At 37.8% G+C, this 14,518-nt stretch overlaps 1 protein-coding gene across 3 annotated transcripts in view; it reads left to right on the top strand.

Annotated features, from left to right (window-relative positions):
* The window catches only part of VPS13C (vacuolar protein sorting 13 homolog C), a 72,986-nt gene that overhangs the window by 52,285 nt on the left and 6,183 nt on the right, over positions 1-14,518 (top strand). For all 3 annotated transcript variants that reach the window (XM_082290661.1, XM_082290659.1, XM_082290660.1), the window contains 17 exons: positions 124-257; positions 526-652; positions 1,558-1,793; positions 2,115-2,265; positions 3,069-3,209; positions 4,240-4,321; positions 4,411-4,480; positions 4,914-5,025; positions 5,347-5,460; positions 5,919-6,055; positions 6,330-6,411; positions 6,625-6,738; positions 6,999-7,074; positions 7,647-7,810; positions 8,352-8,397; positions 9,428-9,551; positions 10,485-10,599. In XM_082290661.1, coding sequence (XP_082146787.1) covers positions 124-257; positions 526-652; positions 1,558-1,793; positions 2,115-2,265; positions 3,069-3,209; positions 4,240-4,321; positions 4,411-4,480; positions 4,914-5,025; positions 5,347-5,460; positions 5,919-6,055; positions 6,330-6,411; positions 6,625-6,738; positions 6,999-7,074; positions 7,647-7,810; positions 8,352-8,397; positions 9,428-9,551; positions 10,485-10,599 — 2,025 coding nt within the window. The remainder of the gene's footprint in view (positions 1-123; positions 258-525; positions 653-1,557; positions 1,794-2,114; positions 2,266-3,068; positions 3,210-4,239; positions 4,322-4,410; positions 4,481-4,913; positions 5,026-5,346; positions 5,461-5,918; positions 6,056-6,329; positions 6,412-6,624; positions 6,739-6,998; positions 7,075-7,646; positions 7,811-8,351; positions 8,398-9,427; positions 9,552-10,484; positions 10,600-14,518) is intronic.

Below are 14,518 nucleotides of genomic sequence, written 5' to 3'. Positions count from 1 at the left end.
ATTAGGGAATGTGTTTATAAATGTACCATGTTCAGACAAGTCTTTGGAGATAATACTTATTATAGTTCTAACTTGAATAAATGCGTAGAACAAATATTGGGCTTTGTCTGTCTTCCTCTCCAGAATGGGGGCTTGCTGGTAGATGTGAATGTCTTGGAGCATTCTACTGTGATAAACTTCACAGATTACCACCAGGGGGCTGCCCCAGCTCTGATTGTTAACCACACCCCATGGGACTCTGTCAGATACAAACAGAGGTATGTGAAAGAAACAATTCTTTACTGGTTGTTTAACCAGGGGATATCCTGGTTAAATATCACCAAGATACCTATCACGGGGATATCACCAAGAGCTGATGAACCTACAGCTGGACTTGTCTGGGGTGAATAGTTTAAGCCCTTCATGCCTCCAACCTTGGAGGTTGGAGGGGGTGGAGTATTTAGCACTGGGATTTGTTTGCACCACTTCTGTCAGTGCCTTTAACCAGTGGATGTTGTTATTTTCTCCTTTTCTTTTAACCTGCAGTGGATTACAAGAGGAAATGGAGTTGAAACCAAGGCAAGTTTGCCTCTTTGCCTGGACAGATCCAACCAAACCAAGAAAATTGTCTTGGGGCTACTCCCAAAGTTTTGGTGAACATGACCTACTCAAGGTAAATTTCATAAGGGGACAAGTAAATGCTGAACTAATTTAGGACTATTCCAAGATTAAAACTGTCTGGGAGAAAGCGTCCTTAGTAACTTTGCATCTGTCTCATCCTGTAGGAGACTTTTTAGCTACTGTGAAGCAGCAAGATTTTTGATGTTTAGATTAAATAAAGTCCAGTGTGTTTGTCTCTAATTAGCTGCCCACTTGCACCTTACACTAAAATGAATTCTTCAGAGATGGCTTGGTTTTTCCGTCGAGTAGCACAGAGTTAACAAAACTTTAAAAATTTAGTAGCTAAAAGAAGGGGCAGGAAAGCAAGCTTGACAGAACCAATTACACTGTGCTTTACTGTATAAGCCCTTTCTTGGGTCAAATTTTTCATGTTTAAAAATGATTTTAGTTTGAAACCAATTTCCTTACCATGTAATTATGGTTACATCCATGATTCTCTGGGGCTTTTGGGAAAAGGGCTTTAATTATCTCAATTTTGCCTTACAGATTAAAAAATAAGGAGTATCTGTTTTAGAAGAGCACAGATCTTAATAATTGTCTGGTTTTACTGTTTCATGGTATATGATTTATTGCTTTCTTCTGCCATCACGTAAGACTCCAGGCCTTTTGCTTTGCTCTGAAGGCCTTTTTTCCCCTCATGATTTCCAATATTATTCTAAACCACAAATATTGCTGGAATGTTTCGTTTACAAAAGGGGGGAAAAAAAACATCCCAACCTCCAGCATTTTTAGTGTTAGGATATAAGGTTCAACCAAGTCAGCACTTGGTGCAGTGAACTGAACAAACAGAAAAAAATAGTGAATTCTGGTTTGTGTGTGTCTATAAACTTGCTTATAAACATAGAGCAACATCAGGGATTTACTCATGTAGTATACTTTCTTTTTCCCCTCGTACAGGATGACTGTGGCCAGTTCCCTTACAATGCAAATACTCAAATTCACTGGGTGTCTTTCCTGGATGGACGCCAGCGAGTGCTGCTTTTCACAGATGATGTGGCATTGGTTTCTAAAGCACGACAAGCAGAGGAGCTGGAGCAACCTGATCAAGAAATAAACTTGTCAATCCATAGTCTTGGACTTTCTCTAGTTAACAATGAAAATAAAAAAGAAATCTCTTATATCGGAATTACTAGGTACTGCACATGGAAGTGTAAATATTCCTTTGAGTAATCAAAATTTGATAGCATATTACAATTTCAATAGTAGAGTGGAAGGGGACATGTTTCAAGTTATATTAAGAGAAACCTTTTTAATTAAAATTAAGTTTTGATTTACTCCTATTGTGGAATTAGAACCAATAGGATTTAACTGTCTCCTTTTTTAGGTTATATTAAAATAAGACATAATAGGTTTTTTGAGCCTGAGAAATTAGAAAAAATATATTTTATATGGTTTGCATACACAGGAAAGGTATAGGTACTCTGAAATTGTTAATTTTGTTATTTGTCTTGTAGTTCTGATGTTGTTTGGGAACGGAAACCAAGGCAAAAATGGAAACCATTTAATCAAAAGCAAATAAACCTATTGGAGCAAGCATATCAAAAGTATCTCTCCAAGACTGCTTTCCAGGGTCCTGGTTGGCACAAACTGGACAGCAATACTGAGGTATGTATTGAGTTTCAGTGTTTAAATGTTTGCAGAACATGTGCAACAGTTAAAACAGGTTTCTGTTTTGCTAAGCTGAGGTAGATGCTCTGTGAAAAGAAACAGAAACAAGAGGCAAGATTTTTATTTAAATAGTTACACATTTTACACAGTGGAATGTTTTTGTCTTGTGGTGATACTGAGGCAGTACTGAGGTATTATCCAGACTTGTATTGTGAAGTAAGAATTTCAAAGGATTTTTCTTTTGTGTGGTAGAAAAGGTTGCTTGGTGTCTGCATGTTAGTTGTGAACCTATATTTGCTTTATATACCCTAAATTCTTCGCAGGAATTTTGGTTTTATCTTCTTAGTGAGGTGCAGTTCCCATTACTTGATACGGTAAAGGAGTCGGCAGTGTTGAAGGACTCTTGAAATGAATCCACTTACCTGAGCTTGTTACATTAATTATACATACCTGTATGCCATGCATAAACAGTGTATTCAAATGGCTAAGTCCAATACAGCCATTTTATAGTACCATAGTCAGGCTTGTTTCTTGTATCATCCTTTCATTTGAAAAGCATATATATACCCTCAGCTCTTTGAATACTTGAGGTTTGACCATTGCAGTAGTTATCGGACTAACTTGTGATTTTTGCTACTTACCATGCAGATAATTAGATAGAGAAGTTCAGTAGCCTTGTGATCTGATAATGAAATAAGGAAAAACACAGCGTTTATTTGCTAGTCTGTTAACTAGCAATGTAACATTCTATTGTTTCCCAAATTAAACTGTACCTTAGCTCTGCTTTCTTATATCTGCAGGTGAATTTTAGCAAGTTTCCAATGGAAATGCGTCTCCCAGTCAGGTGCAGCATCCGCCGTAACTTCCTGTCAGGAATTCAGGTTGAATTCAAACAGTCACCGCACCAAAGAAGCTTACGGGCTCAGTTGTACTGGCTGCAGGTACCAGCCCTCCACTGGTTTAGAAACTAAACAGACATGTAAAGGCTTTGATTTTATTCATTTATGTGGAGAAGTATCTCCAAATCTTATGCATGTGGTGCTCTACTCACTGCATCAGAGTAGCAGGGGTGCTGTGATGGAAAAGTACTGCACAAATGTCATCCCAGGATTTTGCAATAGTATGGAAAAAATTCCAAAAAACTGTGGGCTAATGTCAAGCAGGGTGCTGTGATGGAGAGTTTATTTCTAAAGAGCTATGTTTTGCTGTTTTAAAACAAAGACCTCAACCATTTTCAAAATTTGTTTACTATAGTTTTTATACCGAAGTGTAACATTATTCTACAGAGTATATCTAGAGGTTTAGAGACTTTTAGTACAAAAACTAATGGGAAGTAGAGAAGAGACATTGAAATATGCTGAAATAGCATGCAATAATGTACCTACATGTAATATGAACACTGAATTAATGTGGAAGTCTTGCAGCAGATCAGCATAGTCCAGTCAGTACTAATAGTGTTGCTAAATTTGCCAGTAGAGCACTTTAGCTGGTCCTAGTGAGAAGCGTTCAGTGCTGGAGGGAAATAATGTTGAGTCATCATCACTGCCATCTTCATCTCCATTTTCTCCCTTCACTGAGGACCCTGGTGCTTTTTCTGACCAGCTGGTGGGGAAGTTTGCTCTTTCCTTTTATCTTTCATTTAGTTTTTACTTTTGCCTGAAGGTAGTTTTCACTATACAGTCAACGTATGCCATCAGCTGCACACCTTGTAAGTGAGTCTTTGTGGGTGTGAACCTCTCTAAGCATCCCTTGTGAAGTACTTGCAACTGTCTGACCTTTTATAACTAAATGAGTAACATGCCATGATGATTTCAGAGTAATCCTTTCGGTCTTTCCTCCTTCCACCCAAATAAGTAGGATGTTCTTCTTGAGCACAATTTACAAAAAAGTTTCTCAAGCCTTCTAAAATGGGAATTGTGTTTGATTTTTATGTCACTAAAATATTCCTGTAATTATGCAATAATTTTTTAGGTTGATAATCAATTACCAGGATCAATGTTTCCTGTTGTATTTCACCCTGTAGCTCCTCCCAAGTCGATTGCTTTGGATTCAGGTAGGAGAAGGCCTATAGTAATATCAGATTTATTCAGCCTTGAAAGTAGGAGCTTGGCAACTTATTTTTAAGTGTTTTTTTCTCTTTAGAGCCAAAACCCTTCATTGACATCAGCATCATCACTAGATTCAATGAATACAGCCAAGTCCTGCAATTCAAGTGAGTGTAACAGTGTATTGTAATTTGATTTTTAGAGATGTAATATATTTTAGAAGGGAACTTTAGAAAAAAGGTTGTTCTCCTATCCAAACAACTCTTAACTTTGGATTGAGTTTTTAAATGTCTCCAGTGAAAAACCATTGTTCCAAAAGGAATTTACTGTTAGAAAATAAGGAAGTCCCCAGACGAAGGGACTGTTATGCACATTCCTTTGTAATCAGAATTATTTCCTTCTTGTACTACAGTATCAGAGTTGTGTCTGTTTGCTGTACAGAGCTGGCCAGTAAGCACTTCTAACTATAAACTGACAGTTGATATTGTGGACTGTAAATCTTAATATGTGACATTGCATAGGAAGACTTCACTTGTGTAGGGTAAGCATGTAATATTTAAGTTAAATTTATAAAAGTCTACACTGTTTTTCACATTTTAGGTACTTCATGGTTCTTATCCAGGAAATGGCACTGAAAATTGATCAAGGATTTTTAGGAGCACTTAGTGAACTTTTCACTCCGTCTACAGACCCAGAAGCTGAAAGACGAAGGGTAACGTATGAGAGAAACTGATTTTTGCTGGAATGGGACCTTAAATGATTGAGGAATGTAGGTGAATATCAATATAACATAAAATGGAAAAATCACCCAGAAGTTTTGTGTATGTTGTGGATTGGTTGTTTTTTTTCTTTAACCCTTGGATTCATTAGTACACTCCTGTTTAAGTAGTTAACTGTATTTGACTATGATTATTTTCTCTACTGTTTATTTATATATCTATAAAATCATATTTAGATACAATATGATTAAGTGTATTACATATATGTGGGTGAGATTAACTTCTTTTTTTTTTTTTTTAAATGATGATACCAGTCTAAATTAATTCAGCAAGATGTGGATGCACTTAACACTGAGCTAATGGAGTCTTCCCTAACAGACCTGTCAATGCTCAGCTTCTTTGAACATTTCCATATTTCTCCAATTAAGGTATGCAGTAGAGAGGTTATTGGTTAATCAAACATCCGATTAGTTCATTACAGTAAATACATCCCTAGTGGGGGTTTTACATTCTCTAGAGTTTAATACTTTGTTGGAAAACTTCCTTTGTTGCCCACGAGTACAAATAGACCTTTAACCATAACTAAGTGGGAACAATCAATGGGTATAATAATGCTGAAAGCAAGATAAAATACAGGCCTGAAGGTATCCAAGTAATGTATCATAACTTGTATTAAAATACACTTTCATGGGATTACTGTCATGTCTCTCTTGAAGCAGTTAGGTTTTTTTGGAGCAAGGGAAAAAAAATCATCAGTAGTAGAAATTATAGCTTTCCTCCACTTTCACCACTGATTTTTTTGCATGTGCACCATGTAACCTGTCTGCTCTGGTTTGGCTTTTCTTTGGTCTTGATTTGTCTTCCTTTACTAATTCTGCCTTGACAGTTGCATTTGAGTTTGTCTCTGGCTTCTGGTGGAGAAGCATCAGATAAGGGGGAAGAAATGATAGCCATCCATTCTCTGAATTTGCTGTTGAAAAGTATTGGAGCTACTCTAACAGACGTGGATGATCTTATTTTCAAGTAAGCGAATAAAATTGGCTGGGGTTGTTTGTTTTTTTTGTTTAATTCTTTGACTAAAGCTTTTGTACACTTAATAATTGGATCCATGGTAAACTTTGCTGACTGACTCTAGTATAAGTTTATACAGCCTTAGGGGAAAGGGAGGAATGGAGGGAAGATGGGGTTTGGGATCCTTTTTAAGGCAGTAGGTCTTCAGGATTATCTGAAGGAAAGCACAGAAGTATTTGAATGAGGAAGGGTATCTTTAACTAATGTATAATTACTTGTCTTTCAGACTTGCTTTCTTTGAAATTAAATACCAGTTCTACAAGAGGGATCAACTGAGGATGAGAGTTGTTAGACATTATAGTGAACAAGTAAGCTTATTTAGTCAAGCCTTTGTGTAAAATTTTGAGTATGTAGCTTAAAGAAGATTTTATTTTTCTTCACCAAATACTTAGTTGGGTACTCTAATATCTTACTTGGGTAGTAAATTAAAAAATGTACCAGCCTTGGTTTCTGATGTGTGTGACAGCAGCTTGTAACACTGCTTTTGTTTTTTGCCTTTTTTCTTCCCTCTCGTCATTTAGTTCCTGAAACAGATGTATGTTCTTGTACTTGGATTAGATGTTCTTGGAAATCCATTTGGTTTAATCAGAGGTTTGTCTGAGGGAGTCGAAGCTTTCTTCTATGAGCCGTTCCAGGTATGACTTCCTTGAATCGTGATTTTTAACTGTGTCTTTATAGAAGGCTGATTGCATGTACTGGTAGGATTATAGTTCTGGTGTCACTGTACTCCACACCCTGAACAGGCAGGCAGCAGTCATTTTTTAATGTGAGCTTCAAAGAAGTAACCTATTCGAATGGCCTTACATGCATCGGTGTAAAGGAATTGCTAGCTTTTCTTGAAACAGATGCATCAATTGCATAGTTTTCTGCTATTCATAATAAACTTCATTTTCAGGGTGCTGTTCAAGGACCTGAAGAATTTGCTGAAGGCTTTGTAATTGGTGTTAGAAGTCTTCTTGGGCACACAGTGGGTATGTGTCATACTGTTCTTCTTTTGGTAAATTCCCACGTTATTTTCTATTTTTCTAAATACCACGAGTATTTAAGGTTGTCATACTGTTGTCAGTATTTGTGATGCAGATCATTCATACATAATTTACCTGAGTCCATTTAAATGTCTTTTTGTAGATTGAGCAACCAAAGTGAGAAACGTTGCATATTTAACTTAATTAGTAACATGCTCTGGATAAATAAAAAGCATAACTTCAATAGTCCGGAGAAGCCTGAGAAATGTTCTCTTACAATGACCTTAGATTTTTTTTTTAGCTATGTCTTAACAGTAATTAGAGAAAGCACTCTTTCATCCAGTGTAGTATATAACATGTAGTGAAGTGATGCAGGTGTTCCCTATTGCTGTTTCTATGGGTATCAGACCAGGTTCTGGAATCTTCTCATGGACAACGTGTGGTATTGCTCCGTGTAAATTCATCATATCTAAACTGAATATGAAGGGAAATTGCTATGAACTTCTTGGCTTCCTGTGTGTTGTCTACTCTTAAGCTGTGAAAGCACGTAACTTTTGCTTTGTGTCCTGTTCCCTCAGGTGGGGCAGCAGGGGTGGTGTCCAGGATCACTGGTACTGTTGGCAAAGGCTTGGCTGCCATTACTCTGGATGAAGAATTTCAGCAGAAAAGGAGAGAGGAAATGGGTCGGCAGCCAAAAGACTTTGGGGAGAGCCTGGCCAAAGGAGGAAAAGGCCTGTTACGGGTATGGATTTGGAGATGAGTGTTTGATGTGCCAACGTGGGGTCCATGCTTGAAAACTACCTGCTAGAAAGTTTTGTATCTTCTTTGTCAGTACATCAACTAAACAGAAGCGACAGGCAGTGGGTGTGGAGGAGACTCAGTGTGGTGCATCAGCTGTAGAGTTTGAGGTCGTGTTTCTGGTCAGCCTGAGGAACTGAAGTTAGGATCTTGAACAGGAAATAACACCAATTTCTCCTGTGAATTGTATAAATAAATAAATAGTTACTCATGCTCAACAAATGTGTTAGGTAATTAAAATAACTGGATCCTTTCTTGAATGACAGAATTGACTGCAAGGTCAAGTCTTTCCCTCAGTTATAGTTTTCTTAGAAGTACAGAGTAAGAGAAAAAAAAAAGCCAAAAGCCCTAGCTAAACAGCGTTTCTGATACTGAACTTTACATTATAAAGTTTTAAAATAAGGATGTGAGACAACAGGCTGCCTAGCTGGACTGACAGCATTCCAGTTTCTCATTAATTATTAACTTAATTATCTTTGTTTTAGGGTGTTGTTGGAGGTGTCACAGGCATCATCACTAAACCAGTAGAAGGTAAGCACGAAGGCTGCACTGCCCAGCTAAAGTGGTTTCTCAGTACTCTGCAATTTATTTTGTAACGTTAATAAATATCAATCTAAGTGTGATGATGCTAAGGCATAGCAAGATTTTTATGTTTCTTACTCAAATGTGAACTTACGCGATGATTTCCTCAAGTATCTTTAGATCTGTTATTGGCTTTACCACCTTTTAAAACTTTGTATGAGTTAAGAAGTGGTTGTCTCTGAGATGTATTTTGTTAGGCCTGCTGTAGTACTCAATTTGTTGTCTGAAGCCAGAATAAAGGTAGTAAAAATAATAAAGTAAAAATCACCAACTGAAAAAAATTTTTGTGACTCCAAGTGTCAGAGAAATCTTAAAAAGCAAATTTGGTCTTATGCCTGAAGTCAGTATTTGTTCCTGTTACTTCATGAATATGACAGATATAAAAAATACCCAGGATAAAATGCCTCTTACTAATCTTAAAGTCACAGTGATGTAAATGTTGGGAGTCAATTGTTACTGTGTGGCATTTTATAGCTTTTGGGTGATACTTTGATATATAGTGCTTGTCTCCTTGGTGGATGAACATAGCTGCTTTCTGAACACTCCTTTGACTGACCCATAGTTATGTATCACCAGGCCCATGTAACTTTGAGTTAGAAATAGTTAACTTTTATCATATTTGTGCATCTTAGTGTCTTCAGAATATTTTGTTATTACTGTTAACTTACGAAAAATTGATGTATGGCCTGCCTATAGTCCAGACTGAAAGTGTGAGAAGGAGAATCTTGATGACATCTCAGTTCTGGGCCCTTCAGAGGCTGGTAGGGTATTAATGAATAGTGATGTGTCTGAGCACACCAGGAAGCAGTGGGTGACTTTCCCCAGACAGCTCTTTGTACAATAGGACTCTGCAATCAATGGCTGTGGGCTGTGTCCAATACAAAACAGTTCCCCTGTAGCAGTAATGGTTTAATTTTGTTGTTAATGTCTTCAAGTAGGTCATGAAAACATTTATTTTTCTGTTTCCTTTCTTTTAAAGGGGCTAAAAAAGAAGGTGCAGCTGGATTCTTCAAAGGAATTGGAAAGGGGCTTGTAGGAGTGGTAGCCCGCCCAACAGGAGGCATTGTAGATATGGCAAGCAGTACCTTCCAGGGAATTCAAAGGTACAGTGCCAAGAGGAGGTTTTGAAGTACTCCCCGTGCTGGATACCAGGTGGTAAAGTGCTCCTGTAGTGCCACGCGATTATCTGTTAAATACAAAATGGATGGATGATATGTGGGGTTGAGAAATGTCCAGTAGCCTGTAATAGATGTATTTTATGATGATGAGGAAATTGCTGCTTCAGAGAACATGTTGCAGAGTTGAAGTTCAGGTAGGGTGTTGGGGTCCCTCCCCTGCCATGGAGCCCTGGCAGAGGGGCCTTGAGGGCACAGACACGGGGTTTCCCTGCCCCTGCTCAGCCTCGTTCCCGTTGGTTGGTTTGTGTTCCCTGCATGGGCAGAAGGACCCTTGGTCCCGTGACTGGAACAGTTCCTCGGCAGAGCCCCGGCCATGCGGCTGGAGAAATAAACAGCTCTGAAACATCTAGCAAGAATTTGTCTGTCCGTATATATTTCCTTTCCACGGGACTCCTGGTTTGATATATGCGTGTTACAGTATCCGCACTGTAACAGTAGACAATAACTAATCAGTTTTTTCCTTTTGCTCCTTCCCCTGATGAAAAATGTCAGTTAAATTTACTATGAAAAATAGACCACTGAAATTTTCAGAGTAAAACTTCCCAGTTTGAAATTTGGTTAGCAGTGCACATCAGGGGCTCCATGTGTTTTAAGGGACCTTTGGATAGTGTGTTAATAAACTTGAGAACCCTTACTAAATTATCTGCATTTGGGAATAAAGTTCTCAAGCTTATTCTGTAGCTGTTTAATTGGCTACTGCTACTTTTGATTTATTATTATCAGTGTGTTTTTACAGGTGCAGGATAGGCAGGATTTGTAAGTGGGATGTGTGGCAAGTGAAAGGGTGACTTCTTAAAGGTGTATTGATGAAACTCAGGATTGTATGAAGCTTACCAGAATCCTCTTGCACTATGGTAGGGTGGCAGAATCAACGGAAGAAGTGTCACATCTCCGTCCCCCACGCCTCATCCGTGAAGATGGCATCATTCGGCCCTACAACAGGGTGGAAGCTGAGGGCTATGATTTATTTGAGGTATGTTTTGCATTGTAAACACCGTTAAAATTCTCTAACCTCCAGGGTTCCCAAAGGATTAAGTTGCCATCAATCTGCAGCAGTCATTATCTGAAGTAAAATTTGCCCCAGCCTATTTCATAAGGCAAGCCTGGATAGCAGGGGAGGCCCAGTGCTTGGAGTAAGCTGAATACAAAAAGGAAACTGCAGCATTGCTGTTATATGGTCTTGTCCATTTTATGTTCTGTAATCAATTCTCATGCTCTGGAAGGAGGTAGTAGGATTAAGAATTATTAGGATTAAGATTTAAATATGTGGCAAAAACTCCATTTTGATAGTTCCAAATTTTTTGGTTTTATAACAAAGCTGAGGTTGGTTTACAAACTAAGCAACTTTTAAAAAAGATTAATAGAGCTTGAATTGTTTGGTTGTATCAGCACTTCAAAAAACTGCATGAATTTTCCAACTACCACTCTTTGGTTTTTCCTTATGTTATTCATAATAGCAATCTGTCATAGCTACAGGCACTGTGTGGACATTTAGCCTGCTTTCTCATGTGGATGTGCCTAACATATGGAAGATGAATAACATGAGTTTTCAAGTTCTAGATAGTCAGAATCTGGTTAGTTTGTATTTCATACTTCATGTTCTTAAAACTTACCTTTAAATGGTTATTCTGTTGCTAAAACGTTAGAGTAAAATAGCTGCCTATATTAACATTTTAAGACCAAAACTTGGATATTTGCTACTTGCTTGTAGATGGTCTTTTAATCCTTATTCCCTGTTCTAACATTTCTTTTCTTTCTCCTTCTCTCCTGGCATGCAGCAAGAACTGGAATAATGGAGTAAACATTTTCCATATTTATTGTCTATTTCTGTCATGGTTTTTTTATTTGCCTTAAGTACTTAGATAAAGGGCATGATTGCATTTACCATCCTTCTCCCCTTCATCCATATATTTTCTGTGTAGCAGTTGAATAAAACAGTGTTTCATGTTGTCCAGTCTAAGAAAACAAACTTGAATAATCATCCTCAGTAGGATTAGATGAGTGACTCAGATGGGAGAGACAGGGAGGGTTTCCTGTATATTTGTTTTTCTAGGGATGCTTAGCTCCTTATGAATGGCAGCAACAGAAGGCACCTGGAAAAAAGAATCACAGTAGATTAGATCTGGAGTTCATTTATTTATTGGTGTTCTCCTAGAGCTAAGAGCGTTGGACAGAGGGGGAGAGCAACATCTTGAGCAATATTTAAAATAGTGATATTGAGTGGAATTTCAGGGAAAATGCTTATAATTTCATGATCTAGAAGTACTATTTTCATATAAATGCTGAGAAAACCTGTGCTTGTGGTTTCTGTACTATACCATAGGCCTGTCAGCTGCACATCTGCTGACCCACTATGCCTTCAAGTTACTATTACTGGTTCTTTATGAATATTTCTCAGTTAAAGTATACAGCCAGCTTAGCTGTCTCTGGTTTTCATTCACAGAATCTTCAGGGGCTTTGCTCTTCATCATAAATACGTGTAAGCTTTCAGCTGTTAACAGGAATTTACACACATAAACACACACACACACATATATATATATATTTAAAAAGTATGTGTATATATATATTTCTAAACTAAGGGATGCCATAAATTTCATTACTAATACAGCATCTTAGAAATTAGCAAGCTAAGCTTAACAAGCTGTTGTCAGAGCAAATTTTTCACCTATCATATGGGAAAAAAAGTTGAACAGAAGCATCTTTGCTGGTAATGCCTTTTAGAATTTAATGGTCAATTTAAAATTGTTCAAAAAAACATTTAGTGAATTTTTTTTGGCTGATTAAATGAAATTAAGTTGTGATATACTAAGCCGGCCAAATTTTTTCTTCTTGAGTTTTGTTTTTTTTTACTATGTTTTTTGCATCTAGCAAAAAGGAAAAGGTGGCACAGTCAACACAGAAAATTTGATACTATGCAGTTCCTCCACATCTAGTATTTGTATTTTTTCTTAAATGGTGTAGATTGGAACTGGATACAAACCAGGAATAAATCCTCTGTATAGTTCACTAAATACAGTTTGTTTCTTTCAACGAATCACTTAATGAAATACAGGAGAGGTTTAATTAACTGATTTTGATTTTTGTGCTAGAGGTCACTGTTGGGAAGGCTTTGTTTTCTAATGTAAATTAGAAGCAAGACAGGACAGTGTCTTTACATGAAATTGGATATTTAATGAAAAAGGTGAGTCAGAAAGTCAGTTCTATGTGCATTTGCAAATTTAATCACAGTAGGTCTAAGTGCTGTTTATTTTTGGATCAGTTTTGATCCTATCTTACAAGTAGTTTAACCAGAACCCACACCTTCTCACCTACTTTAACTACATTTAATGCTTATGTCCTTTTGAAATAAATACAGGCTCACAGAGCGGAAACCTTGTAAAGTTACCTTAAGGAACAGGTGTCTCAATACCATCCAGTGATTGGATGGAAAAATGTTTCACTTAATTACTTGTGTGTGAAATGCAGGCATTAGAGCTTGTCTTAGGAGGAGTAAACATGTAGGTTTTAAAAGAAAAGGTACTTGTTCCACAGGGAAGCGGGGTTTTTGGTACAAACTGAGGACTGTACCAGGTGGAGTAGATCAGCTCACTTGGGTAAACTTGTTAATGCAGTTCCTTGTGGCAGAAGTGCTGCACCCGGTGTATGTGGGCTGTGTAGGGATGTGCTCAGTCAGTTCAGAACCCGAAGGGAAGTCAGATCTGCCGTGCTGTGGGCCGTGCCTCGGCTCCCGGTGCGAGGCTGAGCGTACATGACGTGTTTTGTTAAATAGAAACACACAGGATAGCTGGAGATCTCAAAGGACAAGTAGGGCAGCTCGAGGAGAATTGTTTTCCAAGGAATCAGCTCTCATGAGTTTTAATCATGTCTGAGGAGTGTTTGAGTTGAGGTTTGCTGGAGCAGGTGGTGGGAGCCTTTGGCGTGGCGGGGCTTTGCTGTGTGCTTGAAGGGACTGTGCCTGGTGAGGGGCTGCTGCTCACCCAGCTCCTCAGGGCTGGCATGATGTCACTCATACATTATTCAATGCCCGTGGCATTACTTTGTTTCATTTCCCAGTTAAAGCATGGAGCTTTATAAAGAATGCAGAACACCTTATGAATAATTGAGGCAGGGTGGTGAGACAGTGTTGTGTGGCAGAGCGTAGACTCTGCTGGAAACTGCAGATTCTATTTCTGGTTGACTCACTGTTCTGCTGTGTAAATTTGCACTGGTTCTTTCATTTCCACGTAAAATAAGAATGAGTTAATTTCTTCAAAGTTACTCTAGTATGTTCATAAAAATAACAGCTTTTGATAAAGATATCTGAATTTTAAGAGTGTGCAGATCATGGAGTAATTAACATCAAGTGCAACCCCCTTTCTACATAATCTATCAGGTGTATTGAGAAGAGCTCTGAGAAATACTGCATCTTTTAGGCACAGGCCTCAGTGGGAACTCTTACTTTGGTAACATATTGCATGTAAAATCTAAAAATACTATCGGGATTGTTTCTGAAGTTATGAGAAACAGGCTTTCTTTCCAAAGCTTTGAGTTTGAATAGAGAAACATGCTTATGAATAAATCTGTTTAAATATGTGGCATGTCTAATTTCTGCATATTCAACAAAAGGATCCAGAATATGGATTGCAGCCTTTGAATTACAGTCTTCACATGGTGGTGGGTTTTCTATTTCTTAAATTTTTTACTTGTTTTTGAAACAGCTATGGGTCAGGTATAAATGTGAGTTCATATTTTCATTTTAGTCATATGCTGCCATGTTTCTTCTAATGTTTTGAAGACACTTTGAGATAAGCAGTCTTTCTGGTGTCTTTTTTTCCTTTCATGTACTTTGTACAGTTTCAGAAATTTTTAAGATGGTAAGAAAGGAATATTTTTTTATAGAAGATGTTGGT

The sequence above is a fragment of the Coloeus monedula genome, assembly GCF_965178545.1.
Source record: "Coloeus monedula genome assembly, chromosome: 14".
NCBI lineage: Eukaryota > Metazoa > Chordata > Aves > Passeriformes > Corvidae > Coloeus > Coloeus monedula.
The sequence above is the reverse complement of the archived record's forward strand: the minus strand, read 5'-3'. Positions and strand labels throughout refer to the sequence as shown.